We start from the raw sequence: 15,562 nt of genomic DNA, 5'->3' as shown, positions 1-15,562 counted from the left end.
TAAGAAGAATCAATTTGAAGCACACAATACAAGCCACCTTTCTTTTTTTTTTTTTTTTTCCCCTCAATATTTGAAGAACCTCTTGCGAGTAACCAGGTGCAATAATGCCATCTAAAACTTCCCTAAATAATAATAAAGTGTTATTAATATAATTAAAATTGTACATCACATTGTTATATTAATATTATGATTATTAGAATTCTGTACCTTGAGATAATGTCTTTCGCCGTTACAACATCGCACGGAATAGATAACGCGACAAAATCGCCAAAACTGAACATTCGATCAGCACCTCGCGCACGAGCGTAAGCAGTCGCTAAAGCTGATTGTAAAGATCATCCACTTGGCATAGTTTCGCTTGTATATTATATAAGGGTACACTCACTGCCGCTCCAGCCAGACTTACGTGTTTGAAAGAAGTCGCTGCTGGTAAATTTAAAGCAGACTTCAATTCTTTCACTAGTTGATAGCCATTTAGTGCATCGCATAGTTGATAAAACTAAGTAATTCGTTCAACACGGCCAACAGCAATTTTTTTCAAAATAGTGAATATTTGTGCAGACTTCTGATGTGGATTCATACTGTAGCAGAGAGTAAGTTAAGAGATACCGGCGCTATATTGCTTATGAAAGAAATCTGAAATGGCATTGTCATATTCAGCAGTGTGAGTGAATACCTTCAAAGCTAAAGTTTGCCTGCAAGTTGTATAGAAACATAAGGAAAAAGAAGATTACAATACGACATTATATTGTGTAAGCTCACCTAGTCTACAATGAGGTATTATTATCGGCAGCAGTATCCATCTTGTTGATAACCCTTTCATAATTAGTGGGGTCACAGATAACTATTACTCTAAAATGATTCTTGGCAGCAGTGCATAATAAAGTTACCCTACCAATATCAATGTTTTCTATCGCATCCTTAACTGTCACATTGAGTTTCAAAGTAGTATTTACAAAGAGATACAGATTACAAACCACCACTTGGATAAGATCATAATCTTGTTTTTCAAGAGCTTATGCATCGGAATCTGTCAATCTGGTAAGAATTCCTGTTGTAATAAAAAAAAAGAACGTATAAAATATGTATTGTATCTATTGGTTGTATTTATCATTACATAGTTAACTGCATTAATATAATTAAGTTGCACTTAATTATAATAAATTTATTCTTACCAGCATGAATACAGGATGAAGAATTTTCACACGTCCACCAAGCTTTTCAGATGCTCCTGTAATTTCAGAAATATCTTGCACTGGTAACTTAGCATCTCTCAATGTCTGTACAGTACCCCTAGATGCAATTAAAGTTAATCCAAATTCATGTAGCTTTTTTGCCAGTAGTAATAGGTCAGTCTTATCAGACATGCTTAAAAGAGCTGAAAATTTCATAAAATGAATTAACATCTGTATCATTGCTTGAAGTACAATTATGTATAAACTGCATTTAAGAAAGATGTCAGAAATAATATATTTTAAATACAAATATGGAGAAAATAATCAAAAGGTTTATAAATGCAAATTTAAAAACTTATATTTTTTATTTTGTATTTTTCTATTGTATAATAATATAGTTACAGTAAAACATTTAAATAATTATAAAACATAATTTAAATTTTGATAAAAGATCCAGAAACAGTTTTCAAACTACTGTTTGATTAACCAAAAAAAATTAACTATAGTTCCAGCAAATGTGGTCCATCACGTGTTGCTCATTGAAAGGTTAATTCCATATAAATAATTTTGATTTTATTTCAATTGTAAAAATAACTCACTTAATTTTCTTGCCATTATTTTCAAGAGCTATGTTTTGACGAAATGCAGAATTATACAGACATACGTTTATTTTTTCGAAGAAAACCGGTCTAGTATTCCACTAAAGAAACTTCCTCAATTAGAACTAACGTGGAGCAAAGATGATGTGCCACCAAAGAACGTATATTATATCGAACGATATAATGTACGTACCTGACGACATTGCTGTGACAGAATTATAATTAATTTGCACAAAGATAGAAATACAATTAAGATAGATATAAAAACTATAACAACAACAAATAACTACTACTATTTTTACCAATACTCAATTATTTTTCTTTTTACGCAATTGCGCGAAGTGCTTATTTACCCAAATTAAAAAAAAAATATTTTTTAGATAAAAATTGGTTATAGTATGTATTAATTAATATTACTTTTATTAACAGCGAAGATTTGGGATTAATTACAAGTACTTGTTAATATTTTTTGTGTGAAACAATTAACATTATTCGAATATTATAAAGTTAAAGAATCTTATAAAATTGGAATAGGAAGAGAAACTAATATTATTTTCAATTGAAGTTAAGTTTGAATTTAATTGTTTTTTAATAGATTTAATTGTTACATGGGGAATGTATTTTATTTGACTTAGCTACATTTCTTTAAAAACAACATACATTATGTTATTAAAAACAAGGGGAAAAGTATATACATGTATAATTTTATACTATTTTCTGTTATTAGTGAGCTGAAAAAAAAAGTAGATTTAATTTTGTACAAAACTTACAAGATTTTCAGGCACAAAACCAAATGATTCGATGTGACAATCAACAAATTACAATTAAACATCTGATTAAGCTTGTCTCGTATCCTATAATGCATTCCATCACCGGTGCCGGACGGTTCGTAAATAATGACATGCTCGAGTAATTGAACAGCTAATCTGTTTTGATACACCGCGATTCGGCATACCTAAAATGTTAAAGTGCAACGATGTATATTATATTTTTTGTTATATACAATGTTACTTATTCATTTTAAATATTAAACTTACCAGATCTTTATATTTAATTCGAATTTTCTGATTCGTAATTAAATGTTGTATTATCACGTCAGTCATGTTTTCTCGGTACGCGTATCTGTCGCCATATGTTATCGTTCCATCTTGAGAACCGAGTGCCTAAAAATAATCGTTAAATAATAAATCATTAAATCAAATATCATATAAATATATATTCAGCAATACTTACGACATACGAAGTAGTTAGATGGACGGCACAGCTCCATACCCAAGACGAAAATGTTCCACCTACATTAATTAACTAGCTGTATGCCGTCTTGCGTCATTAACAGGCATTGTTCATTACTACTGCAAACGAGAAGGTACTGGTCTTCTGGGAAGTGAGTGACTTTAAAAGGTATAAAAGTCATTGATCTTTCTCTCCTAATAGCTTCTCCACCGATAGTGTAAAATAAGATGACTCCATTCCACTCAGCAATGCAGAGAATATCAGTACCATCTTCCCTAAGTAAATATAAATTAGTTTTTCTTTTTTTTTTTTATATAATAATTATACTTTTAATATATGTGTGTGAATGTACTGTAAAGGACTCCACAATAAACTCCAAATTGGCACTCCAAGTTGCCGTTCAATGCGTGTTTTTTCTTCGCTGTTCTAAAAAAAATACATTATTAAAAATATGAAAATAAAAAATATGTTATTTAACATACTTAATTTCTCATAGACACATATCCAGCTGCAAGACCAAGGGCTAAGTATTGTCCATCTGTTGTTTATGCACAACAATTGACTCTCCCTCCAGACTTGTGTTTCTGCACAGCTTTTTGTTCTGCTGACCAAAAGACAATATCCGAAAGTGAACAGCTGAGAAGCCGATGCGAGACGGGATTAAAATACATTCATTGTACAGCTTCATTGTGTCTAAACAAAGAAAAATTATTAATTACACAAAGATTAAAGATTTGTGTTATTAAAAGTCACAAGATTAAAGCGTACGAATATTTTAATATCCTTTCAAGTTTGGAAATCCAGATAATAACACTTTTGAAATCTTTCCGTTTTGCCAATGCACATGAAGAGCTTTAGTGCCTATAACACAGTAAGAGTAAACTGTCATTCTACACAAATTGCATAACCATAAACTTAAATAATAACGTAAGAATAGGCCAATAAAAAAGTTTTTTATAATAATACACTTTCTTATTGGCCTATTCTTACGTTATTGCTTAATGCAATTTGTGTAGAATGGCCTTAAGGGCCATCACACACGAAATGTATAAGCTACATAACATAGCATGAGGTAGTATGGACCAATGGACATCGAGCATATTTAATATAGCGACTTAATGTACGATGCTCATTGGTTCATACAACCTATGTTTATGCAGCTTATGCATATTGTGTGCTTTGGTTTTTAATTTGGAACGGTTTTCTACTCATTTTGTGTGCTAAAATAGCTGATCAAAATATTAAAAAAAAATTTTCGTAATTGTTTTATCTATGTTTTTAAAAAATAATAAAAGTAACAACTTTGAATCGAGTGTCAGTGAAGAGGATATATTTGTAAATGATATGCACACTATGTTCACTATATTAATGTCGGATCAATGTCATGGAGAACGAATTATAATAAAAAAATTACAGATTTCGTTAAACACGTGATTTAAAATTTAATGTTATATTTAAAAAATATTTTAAGTAAATATTTTTTTATTTGTGTCAATATTTTGTTTTTGACTCAAAAGAGTTAACTTTAGTGACTTTTAATATACCATTTTTTTCTGCTTTTTTGTAACAAGATACTGCCCCAGTGAACATGCATGTCTTAAAGATGTCTTAAAGACGTCATTTTTGAGACGTCTTTAAGACTTAACCGAAAGACATCTTTAAGACAATTTTTAGACATGTCGTGAAGACGTCTTAGAAAAGACGTCTTAAAGACGTATTTTCCAAGACGTCTTAACGACACGTCTGTAAGACAACATTAAGACGACTTTAAGACATTTGAAAAATCCGCGCGATTTGTAAGTCTTATAACCTCAAAAAGTTATCACGATCGTTCGTGCAAACTATCATGTCTGAGGTAAGGAAAAATATTAATCACGTATATTACAATTCCCTCGAGCATCTTTTTGTATTTGAATTTTGCTTCCACGAGATGACTATTTTCATTATTAATACAATTTTGTAATAAATATTTTTAAAAAATTGAAGGTTCCTTACATATTCACAAAATATTTGTCAGTAATTTATGTTCTATTTTAATAGGAACGAATTATTTTTACTACGTACAAATATTATAAGAAGCGAAATATTTATAAAAATATAATAATTGTAAAAAATATATGTATAAATTGTTTTATATGTATAAAAATATAATAATTGTAAAATACATATGTATATAAATATATTTTTATACATATGTATTTTACAATTATTATATTTTTATACATATATTTTTTAATTAATGTATTTTTATATTTTTATTTTTTAATTAATGTTTTTTTATACATGTATTTTTCAAGTAATGTATTTTAAAATATATTACTCAAAAAATACATGTGTTAATATACTTGTATTTTTTAAAAATTGTATTTTTATATATGTATTTTTTAAGTAATTAAACAAATATAAAAACAATATTAATTTCTGTATTTTTTATTGCAATTAAATTAATAATTATTATTAATTATGGGAACGCGTAAAGTTGTCTTAAACACGTCTGAAAGTCGTCTTGCACATGTCTTAAAGACGTCTTAAACATGTCCTAAAAGACGGAATTAAGACTTCTTTAAGACGTCTTAAATGTGTCTTGAAAATGTCCTTTAAGACGTCTGAGAGACATCCTTAAGGCGTCAGAAAACGAGTCGTAAGACGTCTTTAAGACGTCTTTAAGACGTCTTACAGACAGTTCTGAAAGATGTCTTGTAAAATTTAAGACGTCTTTAAGACATCTTTAAGACGTCATAATGTTCACTGGGTGCAAAAATGTAAAGTCTAGAAAAAATAACAATTATTAAAATAAAATGACACAACTAATTCATAATATATATATATATATATATATATATATATATATATATATATATATATATATATATAAAATCGATATAACCTTGTGTTGTTTTTTTCTATTTCTCTAAGTTTTCGGTATTTTTTAAATTTTCTGAACGGAATTAAAAAATTCCTTCTCCACGATTAAAGTAGGCATACTAACGATGTGCGCTTCTGGTCCGTTTGAGATAAAAAATGCAAAAAAAATTTTTTATTGCATTTACCTACTAAACATTCGTTTATTATAAAGGTTACATTGCGTAAGTGCACAAACAAAAACCACAACGCATTTTTCTAAACATCAAGGAAGAGAATGGCGTACTTGAAATTATGATTGAAAATTTAACAAAGAAGAATAGTGTAAATTACGATTTAGCAGAATGTGTATGGGTCAGCATGTGCCATATTATAAACTGCATCAAACGCATTAGCTGCCTCAAGTCGAACTAGAAGCAGTCAATGCGCTAGAAAGATGCTAAAAATTCAGTACGGTTAGTACAATCTGGGAATTTCTGTGCGCTATCCAAGCGCAATCAATGCGCGCTTTGATCAATTCGGAATAATTTCTCATGCAGTCTACACGCTTTATGCGCATTTTGAAACGTATGTATGTATGTAGTACATACATACATATATATACATACATACATACATACATACATACATACATACATACATACATACATACATACATACATACATACATACATATATTATAGCTTTTCGCATACGACATCTAGGGTTTTTATTTCAGGAATAGACCCGCTGGAGCTTATCAAGGGGGATTAGTCTCTCGCGGCTCGGCTGGTGGTACCACCGATATCACACGTTCCGTGATCTACTCCCTCCCGCGGAGAAGCTGCCTATCTGGACCTCTGTATCGAATGATCGTGCGACGCACGTATACTTGCTGTTGTGCTGCTCGCGAGCCTCTGACGCGAGGCGTATCGTAATGGCCGCGAAAACTTGATTTGCAGACGAAGGGCCTACGTGTGAACGACACGAAGAGGCGCGAGAACGAGAAAAGCTGTCTGCGAATTGGGTGGAACGTGAAACAAAGCGTGATTAACGTGCTCGTCGTCATCGTCGTCGTCGTTACCATCGCAGGATAGCCTCGTGGGAATTGTGTGCGTGCGTGCGTGTATACGAACGTGCGTAATCGCGAGTGGGTGGGCGAGGCGTGTTCCTGCTCTAGCTGGGTTCTCGCAAGCTCGCGCTGTCGAGGTATTGTCGCGAACGAGTGAACGCACGCGCGCGCGCGCGCGACTGTGTGTGTGTGTGTGTATACCCGTGTCTAGTGTGCGACGCGCGTGGTGCGTTGCGTGAGTGAGTGCGTGAGGTTGCACTCCAGAGCCAGCAGCGGTGCGTCGATCGTCGCGCGGATCGGCAGCGATGAGCGACGACAGGAGCGAGGACGATCCGATTATGGACCTTTGGTATAGTAATTGGGAGCAGCAGTGCGTCGAGGCGCTCGAGTCCGAGCCCGATTACGAGAGTCAGCTGCACAATGAGAAAGAACTCTATTCGCAGCAGATGTGGACCAAGTTCCAGACTACCGCGTCAGCCATCGCCCAGTTGTACAAAGGTGATTTTTCCTGCCGTTTCCATGTACCGTGGTTAGACTTTTGCCCTCTCTCTTCCCTCTACGCTCGGTAATCCCTCAAGATCGCGACGCGTTTCCTCGTAACGCGAGTACATTCCGATCGTCCCTCTCGCGTAACATCCATTTTGTCGCGCTGCTACGATCTCGCACATCCACAGAACTCTCTTAAGATTCCCTTGCTTTGCGAATATCGATCGGATATCCATTTAATTGCCTTTATTTTCTTTTCTCTGTTCTCTTGCAGACCGCACGCTGGGTGTCTCGCTGTGGGTGCCCTTTCAGACGGCTGCTGGTACCGTCACGTCATTGTACAAAGGTGCGTGCTCTCCCGTGTCTTATGGTGCCTCATTGTCAACAGTAACCGCTAGATAAACGGCCATCCCTTCCTTTACTCATTCCCTTCCCTCTACTCCACCTTCTCCTTGTTCCCTATTATCATATCATTCCTCGTGTGGCGCACCGAAGCGTCATTTTCTCCACGACTTAATCTTTGTTCCTACTGTCTACACTCTGCTCTCGTTTGTCCTCTATTGTGTCTCGAACGTACGATCATTACGGATGAAAATGGCCCCTCCTCCTTCGAGTGATGGCCGGCCACTCAGGGTCAGCTGTTTATTGGGCACTGAACGCTACATAGCAACTAACGTGGCACGAAGAAATTTGTGGATGAACAATGTGTCTCTGTGAGATTTATTCGCATTTTTGGACATAGTTTTTGTCACAGTGCCTGGATCAACATTGCAAGCACAAAATTGTTTGGAAATGAACCTTTGGAGAAATTTAAATTTGCGGTTTCTTTTCTCCTTTCTTTCTTTTTATTTTTACTTAATTATGTATGACCCAACGATTTTTTAAATGGAAAATTTATAATAAAATAATATATAGAATCAAATTACAATGGATTTAAAATTAATACCATGTTAATTACTTGAGACTTTTTAAAATTAATTGTTTTATAGGTTAGGTCAATTATTTAATTTATTATTTAATTTTTTTGATAGGTCATGTTTGACATTAGTCAACTTCTGATATCTTGGTGTTTTATAACATTCAAGCACATGTTTAATCTGCTAGAATTGCTCCAGTGTCACAACAGTTGAAACAATACATAATTTAATTATTTGCATCATATATTTCATTATATTAAATTTTGTAACAAGTGCTAATTTCTATTTTATAATATTTATTTGAGTTTGTGAAGTTAATTGAGAATTATTTAAATAGATTCAGTGGACTGTATGAGGCGATGCAGTGACTTAGGAGTGGAAATGGGCAAACAGAAACGTTGTAAAGAAATAATGAATTGGGCTAGGAAAAAAAGACGCATGATTCGCAGGGAAGATCTTCTTGCATATCTCGCTGGAAAGCCACCTCCACCTCGTTCGCACTCGCACAGGTTTCTTTTTATTACAGTATTTTTTTTCAAAGAATTTAAAATATTGTTGTATATTTCTTTAGCATAATTATGTTATTAATATAGGCAATACATTTTGTATTAGATAAAAAAGTAAGCAAATACACAAATAATTTCATAAATAAAATAATTTTATAGCTTATGTAAATTAAAATATATCGACAAAGTTGCAGAAGCTCACCTAAACCACGTATGATGGTGTGTGGTTCTCCATCGTCGCAAAGTCAAACACCCAGTATGGTTATTGCTCCAGCGCCAACACCAGGAACAGATCCAGATCCTGAATTACATACATTTAGGGAAGCATTGTCAGGTATATTATTCATTTTATTAATTTTTTTTTACTTTTATGCGTTGTCTTGTAATTACTTGGTGTTATTTTATTTATTGTAGTAATAACATCTTTATTTAATTTTAGTTAAAACATATATATATGTAACATACGTTCCGATTAAAGGTCTGCATTTGTTTGAATGTAGTATTGCAACGAAGAACGCAAATTTTCAATATATCCATAAGAAAGAAAATAATTAATTTTTTCCAGGTTCTCCGGTGTCTCGACGTGGTGGAAGACAAGCCGAATTGTCGGCCTTTATTAGCAACGAATTGGCTCGGCATCATAAACGGCCTGCTTCACACGACGTGGATATGGGATCACCCACGCACAAACGTATGCGTACTACACTGTAACGGCGCGCGACGTGTACGGTAGCTTTACTCCCTCGTTCTCTGTTAATTAATCGACCTGATTAATGACTAATAGCTCAGCTCCCCTACATAACTCCCGGTTATGTGTAATCATTTGAGGGAAATGGTAGTGGTTTACACTGCCAGATAAGCACGTTCGTATGTATCTCCAATAGCTTCTACTGCCGATCTCGATTTATATAATTATTAAAATTATTAATTCAATATTAGTTGTGTAGAGCACATTTGTTTCGTGCATAAAATGAAGAATGTGTTTTTAATGCAAACAAAATATATATATTTATAGAATATTTGCTTTGCATACATTGGCAAGATAATATTGTATTCATGTTCCAAAATTATTTCCCTTTGTATGCAGTTTCAATGAAAATTTAGATTTTGTACATTATTGATGTGTATATATGTATATGTAATTATATACTTCATGTCCAATGGATATATAAAACCATGGAAGTTGAGAGTACACGAACGTGTCTTAACAACTACTGTCTCAAGTGCCCACACACAATGATCGGTCTGATATCTGATATTACGTGCAAGAATTTTGTGTAAGAGACTGTCATTTTGTCGATCTGGAAATCAATTTATGAAGAATTTTTTTAGCTAAACAAGTGACAATTGAAACGTTAATCTAAACATTAATACGTATATGTATTAAAATTAGTAATGACTGATAAGCATTCTATTGTCTATCAATATTGTCTTTTTCTTATATTATATGCGTAAAACTCCGAAATTTTTGAGAAAAAGATTAAGAATATTTTCTATTTTATCTGAAAATTGATAGATAATTCATGTCAAAATGAGACAGGGAAAAGATACGAGTGCAAGATTTGTTTTCCTATTAAATTACAATTTGTCACATTGCTCATTTATAATATTGTTTTTATTATATACTATGATTATTAAATCACATTATAATTAACGTTAATTCTTTGGACGTTTATCAATCAATAAAATGGTTGTTTCATATTATGTGGATGATATATTAGTATGATGAAAATACGAAAACGGTAGAAAATGATAATAATGCGATAATAATAATAAAAACTTCTACCGTAAGTCTTATTCGTCAATTATCAAAATTAATTCACCGTATTCTTGTTGAAATGTCTCCGTATGTATAATAAATTTGAATTTATTATTTTTTGTGTATAATATATGTAATTTTCTCGTTTACATTATACATTATTTATACATTTTTTTCTATCCTGTATCGACTGCACTTTAATGTGCATTTGTATGGATTATCGTAAAATTGAGATTGAGATGGTTTTTGTCCAGATTATTTTATTTTTACCTTATGTGTCAAATTCTTGTGTTGAAAATATTTATAAACTTCAAATTATAAGATTATGATATTGAACTCTTTGAAGAAGAGAAAGTAGAATACTAAAATATTTCATTTGCGAACTGAAACTGTTAGCTATGAATGTTAAGGGTAAAAATATTTCTTAAAAAGATCTCATTATGAGTTTTTACCATAGTAAACCAAATTTTTAGTGTAAGAACTTCCAGAAGCAAGACAAAGGGCAAGATAAAATGCACAGGCAGGTTTATTCTGTTATAATATTTAAATATCTTAATATGTCAAAGAAAAAGGGCGATGCGGCAGTATAGTTTTAGTTTATCTTTTATTGATGCGTAGGCTAATAAAAAAGAAGAAATGAATCATCAGGAAGATACTAAGCTTTACATCCCGATTCAAGGTCTGCGTTAATATTTTCTGATGATAAATGGATTTAATACTTCATAGCTCGCAAGAGCGTTGTAATGTGTTTGTTATATAGAACTTAAACGTAGACTTTGTCAGGTGTGATAATGATTGCAATATATGTATATGTGTATATATGTGTACATATATATACATATATGTTTTATGTACTTATATATATACATATATATGATGTATTTTGTAAAAAAAAGGCGCTTAACAATTGCGTTTAACGATTTGTGCCAGAGAGTGAGAGCCTTCTTCTTCAATGAAGGATAATTGTAAATGTATATTATTTTTAACTATGCCTCATACTACTTCTATTTAAATTTTTTTTAATGTTGCAGACAAGTTGGTAGATTATGATTTATTTTATCGAATATTGCAATTTAATTCATGTAAAATTCACATAGTTTACAAACCATTCGAATACCACGTCAAAACGCGAACGTACATTTTTATTCGTTACTTCGCAAGATTGTTTGAGCGTCATTTATGAGAGGAGTAAAAGTCGTTGTTCCGTTGTAAATATAGCATACGCTAATAATCGTAAACAATAAACCTAGATATATCGCTCTTATTATTATCATTACTAGTATTAACTACTATGCGATAGCTTTAACAATATTTATCAATAATACCGTGCGATCGGCAGTTGGTAGAACTATCTAGGACTCTGCTCTCGATTCACACGATTTCCCCGAAGGAGATCGGCAATTCAGGGTCCGAGAGTCTCGCGCTAGTGCGAACAACAACCGTGGAGAATTTATTTTTCGCGAGCGAATCACTTACATGTCTACTGTACATGCGAATTAAACGATCAAGGATCAACGGAAGAAAGGTGTTGCTTTCATGATGTAAAAAAGAAAGATTGATCGAACAATTTGTACGTTCGCATCGTTTTTAACATGTTTCTTCCCTCGCCCGTTCCAATTGTCGAAAATATCTCCTGTATAAATGTCGTTCTTTTCGTAACTATGATATAGAAGAAAGTAATACATTACTTAGGTAATATCGTATGCGAAGATGCCATACTTAGGTACACTTTATCCATAAGCGAGCGCACCAAATCCGGCGATATGATGTCGGGGCAATTCTACGAAACACCGATCTGTTTCTTCGTTTCTGTTCCATGTGTTCGTGGTACGTCTTCTAATTGCATAATCAAAATATCTATCTTTGTTCATCAATTTTGAGAGAGATAGCTCCTAAAATGTTACTTTTGATAGCTATTTTCGAGTTATACTTACTCGATGGACATAATATTGGAAAATGCTATAAAAAGTTACTCTCTCATTTACAGCTTCTTATTCTCTTTACTTCCGAGAGTTACTTTCAAATGAACAAATCAATAGCAATAACGTGCTCTTTTTTCATTAAAGAGTAAGTAGCTTGAGTATGCGATTCCGCTGGTGTAATTTTTGGCTATATAATTTTTCTATCTTGCGTAAACCACCGTACGTATGTACAACGGGACAATACTTGGAGATCGGTGAAAAAATTTTCCCACACGTTTTTCCTTTCTCATAGAAGAACTATCTCGTTGGAAATCTGTGAGCGTAATCTATATGATTACGTATAGATATAATGCACATTGAGCAAATATAAAATTAAAATAATCTTGTTGATTAAGATTTAATTTAGAATTTAGATGGTATGTTATATAATATTTAATTTATAATAGAAATTATGACATTTAATTCAAAATTAGAATTAAATTATTTGATCACATTTGACTATACAAATTGTGTGAAATATCGTTTTATGAGATATGTTTATATGAAATTATATAAATTTATAATGATGTGATAATAGCCACTTGACAGATGTCTTTAAAAAAAAGATACAATACATATTTGAGAATTAACGGAAATCAATACAATTCGAAGACCGGTGTAATAGTATATTCATAGTTTAAAAAGCGGAGGTGAAGAGAGTTAGGAGGGATCACTTGTATATTATATCGTTTACTGTTATATTATACATGGTACGTTCGTGATACGCAGGAACATATAAATGCGTCTGAAAGACGCAAAGCACCAAAAATTTTTTTACAAGCGTATCTTTCCTTTTCTCATTATCCCGATACACATTGCTGCAAGTTGCATTAGTGCACTTTCGCGAGAATGAGTGTACCGTAACATGAGACTTGCACGAACATGACGCCTTGGTCGAGTACGACGCGTTCATGGCAAGGCGTGAAATGGTGCTGTTACTTTCTTGCGAACATAAGAAGCTTGTATATTTTTGCGCCTCTTGTTTGTAAGATAATCATTTACAAATAAATCACAAGAAAAAGAAATTGGTCATTGGTGTCTTTCTGCTTACGCTCACACGTTTTGTACATTTCGATCCTTTATTGTCATATAATTATTTTTTATATTTTATGCTATTTTGTGGACGTATGTATATACAATACACACGTGTTGTACAACATTTATGTAGAATTGTAGTAATTTATAATTATACACCTTATAGTAACATTAACTGTTCGTAATTATTATAATTACATTGAAAATAAATAACAATAAAAATGCATATTTTTTATTATATAACTAAAAATTTTGAAACTTTGTGTATCGTATAATATGCTATATAGATATTTCTAATTAGAATAATTAAAAGATTTTTTTGTAGTCTCATATTTGATATCTAATAAAGATTAATTTTCTCAGAAGCTATAGCTAGTAGAATAAGTATTTGTTCCACTCTTTCAATATCTTATACACCTTTTTAAAAAATAATTTGTCGTTTATTAAAAAAATTATTTTTTTTTTAATATTTTTTCCTTATATTAAAATGTTTATTTGGTTTTATTACTTTTTATATTTTAATATACAGGGTGTCCGTGTTCATGTAAAAAAGCTTTTAATAGTGGGTAGGGCTTCCGAAAATAAATAGAAAAGTCTTATACCATTTTGTAAAATTCTTAACCGTTTTTGAGAAAAAAATTAATTTGTCTAGCGCAAGAGCGACAAGGAAGCCACGCGTTAGTAAGCGTGACAGGCGACGGCATCATTTTTAGCTACTCGCCTGTCGCATTCACTCACGCGTGGCTTCCTTGTCGCTCTTGCGCTAGACAAATTAATTTTTTTCTCAATAACCATTGAGAATTTTGCAAAATGGTATAAGACTTTTTTATTTTTCTCACCAAGACCCACCTATTCCTACTCGGTGTGACACATATTGGCTTTTAGTTTATGTTTAGTTTTTGGTAATTACTTGCTACTTGTTACTTTTTCTTTTACTTTTTTTTTTAACTTTTATTTTATTCTTATTACTTTTACTTATTAACTTATATTATTTTTTGTGAATAATCTACAAATAAATATTTTTTTTTAATTAATTATTTATATATTTAAAAAAATGTATTTTTATTAAATATGTGCGCGACGGTACGCGTGAACACGCGTAAACGCCGATTTCGCTCTGAATAGAGCGTTACGCGGTACGGGGATGGAAGGAACGCACGATAGAATCAAGAGACGCCTTAGTGTCTCGCGTCAAGTGAACGAACTGCTTTTGACTACCGCGTATCTTTTACGCGAAAAATCGTACTGGTACCATTTGATGTATTTTTTTTTTATTTTATGTTTATCCGATTTTTTTTTTTATGTTTATTCGATAGATCATGGTCGACTTTATTAATAAATATATTTTTATTTTCTTTTTCTTTTACGCGTTTACGAGATATTTCATTTTTAATTTTGTTTGGGCTGATTTTTTAATGTTATCATCATTGTCGAATTTGTATTTTTCAATTTTTTGTCAATAGATGGTGCTAGTTTATAAAATCAATATCTTTAAAAAATCAATATTTTATATTCAAAAATTAATATTTTTTTTAACTTTTTTTTTTGATAGATGGTGAAAGAGAGATTGAGAGAGAGAGAATGATGGAGAGAGAGAGTGAAAGAGAGAAAGAGAAAAAGAAAAAGAGAGAGAAAGAGATTTTAAAAACAATAATCAATATTTTCAAAGAATCAATATTTTATGATTAAAAATTTATATTTTTTTTAACTTTTTTTTTCGAAAAGATGGTGAGACAGAGATTGATAGTGAGAGAAAGATGGATATATATACAGGGTGTCCGGTTCGTTTTGTCACTCCCGAAATTTTGGGGTAGACAATAATAATTCAAGACGAAAAGTTCTATACAATTATGCAAAATTCGTCACCGTTGATTTTATAAAAATTATAATGTCTCGGCGAATGAACGCTAAGAAATCTATGGGTTGGGCGCGGCGATGGCATTGTTTAGTTTTCTGCAGAAAGTAGCCGAATCGAATA

The 15,562-nt window shown here is 32.1% G+C and overlaps 1 protein-coding gene across 2 annotated transcripts; it reads left to right on the top strand.

The window, feature by feature from the left end:
- The first annotated feature begins 6,720 nt into the window (after nt 1-6,720).
- Nucleotides 6,721-13,574, top strand: LOC139110923 (HUWE1-associated protein modifying stress responses). Of its 2 annotated transcripts, none has more exons than XM_070670892.1 (5): nt 6,721-7,418; nt 7,681-7,752; nt 8,661-8,832; nt 9,024-9,163; nt 9,395-13,574. In XM_070670892.1, the coding sequence occupies exons 1-5, from the start codon at nt 7,226-7,228 to the stop codon at nt 9,538-9,540; spliced, it is 723 nt and encodes a 240-aa protein (XP_070526993.1). In that variant the 5' UTR covers nt 6,721-7,225; the 3' UTR covers nt 9,541-13,574. The 2 variants fall into 2 exon arrangements, with proteins under 2 accessions (XP_070526993.1, XP_070526992.1); XM_070670891.1 differs by having other exon boundaries at nt 6,725-7,418; nt 9,018-9,163.
- The last annotated feature ends 1,988 nt before the right edge of the window (nt 13,575-15,562 follow it).

This window comes from Cardiocondyla obscurior, linkage group LG22, assembly GCF_019399895.1.
Source record: "Cardiocondyla obscurior isolate alpha-2009 linkage group LG22, Cobs3.1, whole genome shotgun sequence".
NCBI classification, from domain to species: Eukaryota; Metazoa; Arthropoda; class Insecta; order Hymenoptera; family Formicidae; genus Cardiocondyla; species Cardiocondyla obscurior.
The sequence above is the reverse complement of the archived record's forward strand: the minus strand, read 5'-3'. Positions and strand labels throughout refer to the sequence as shown.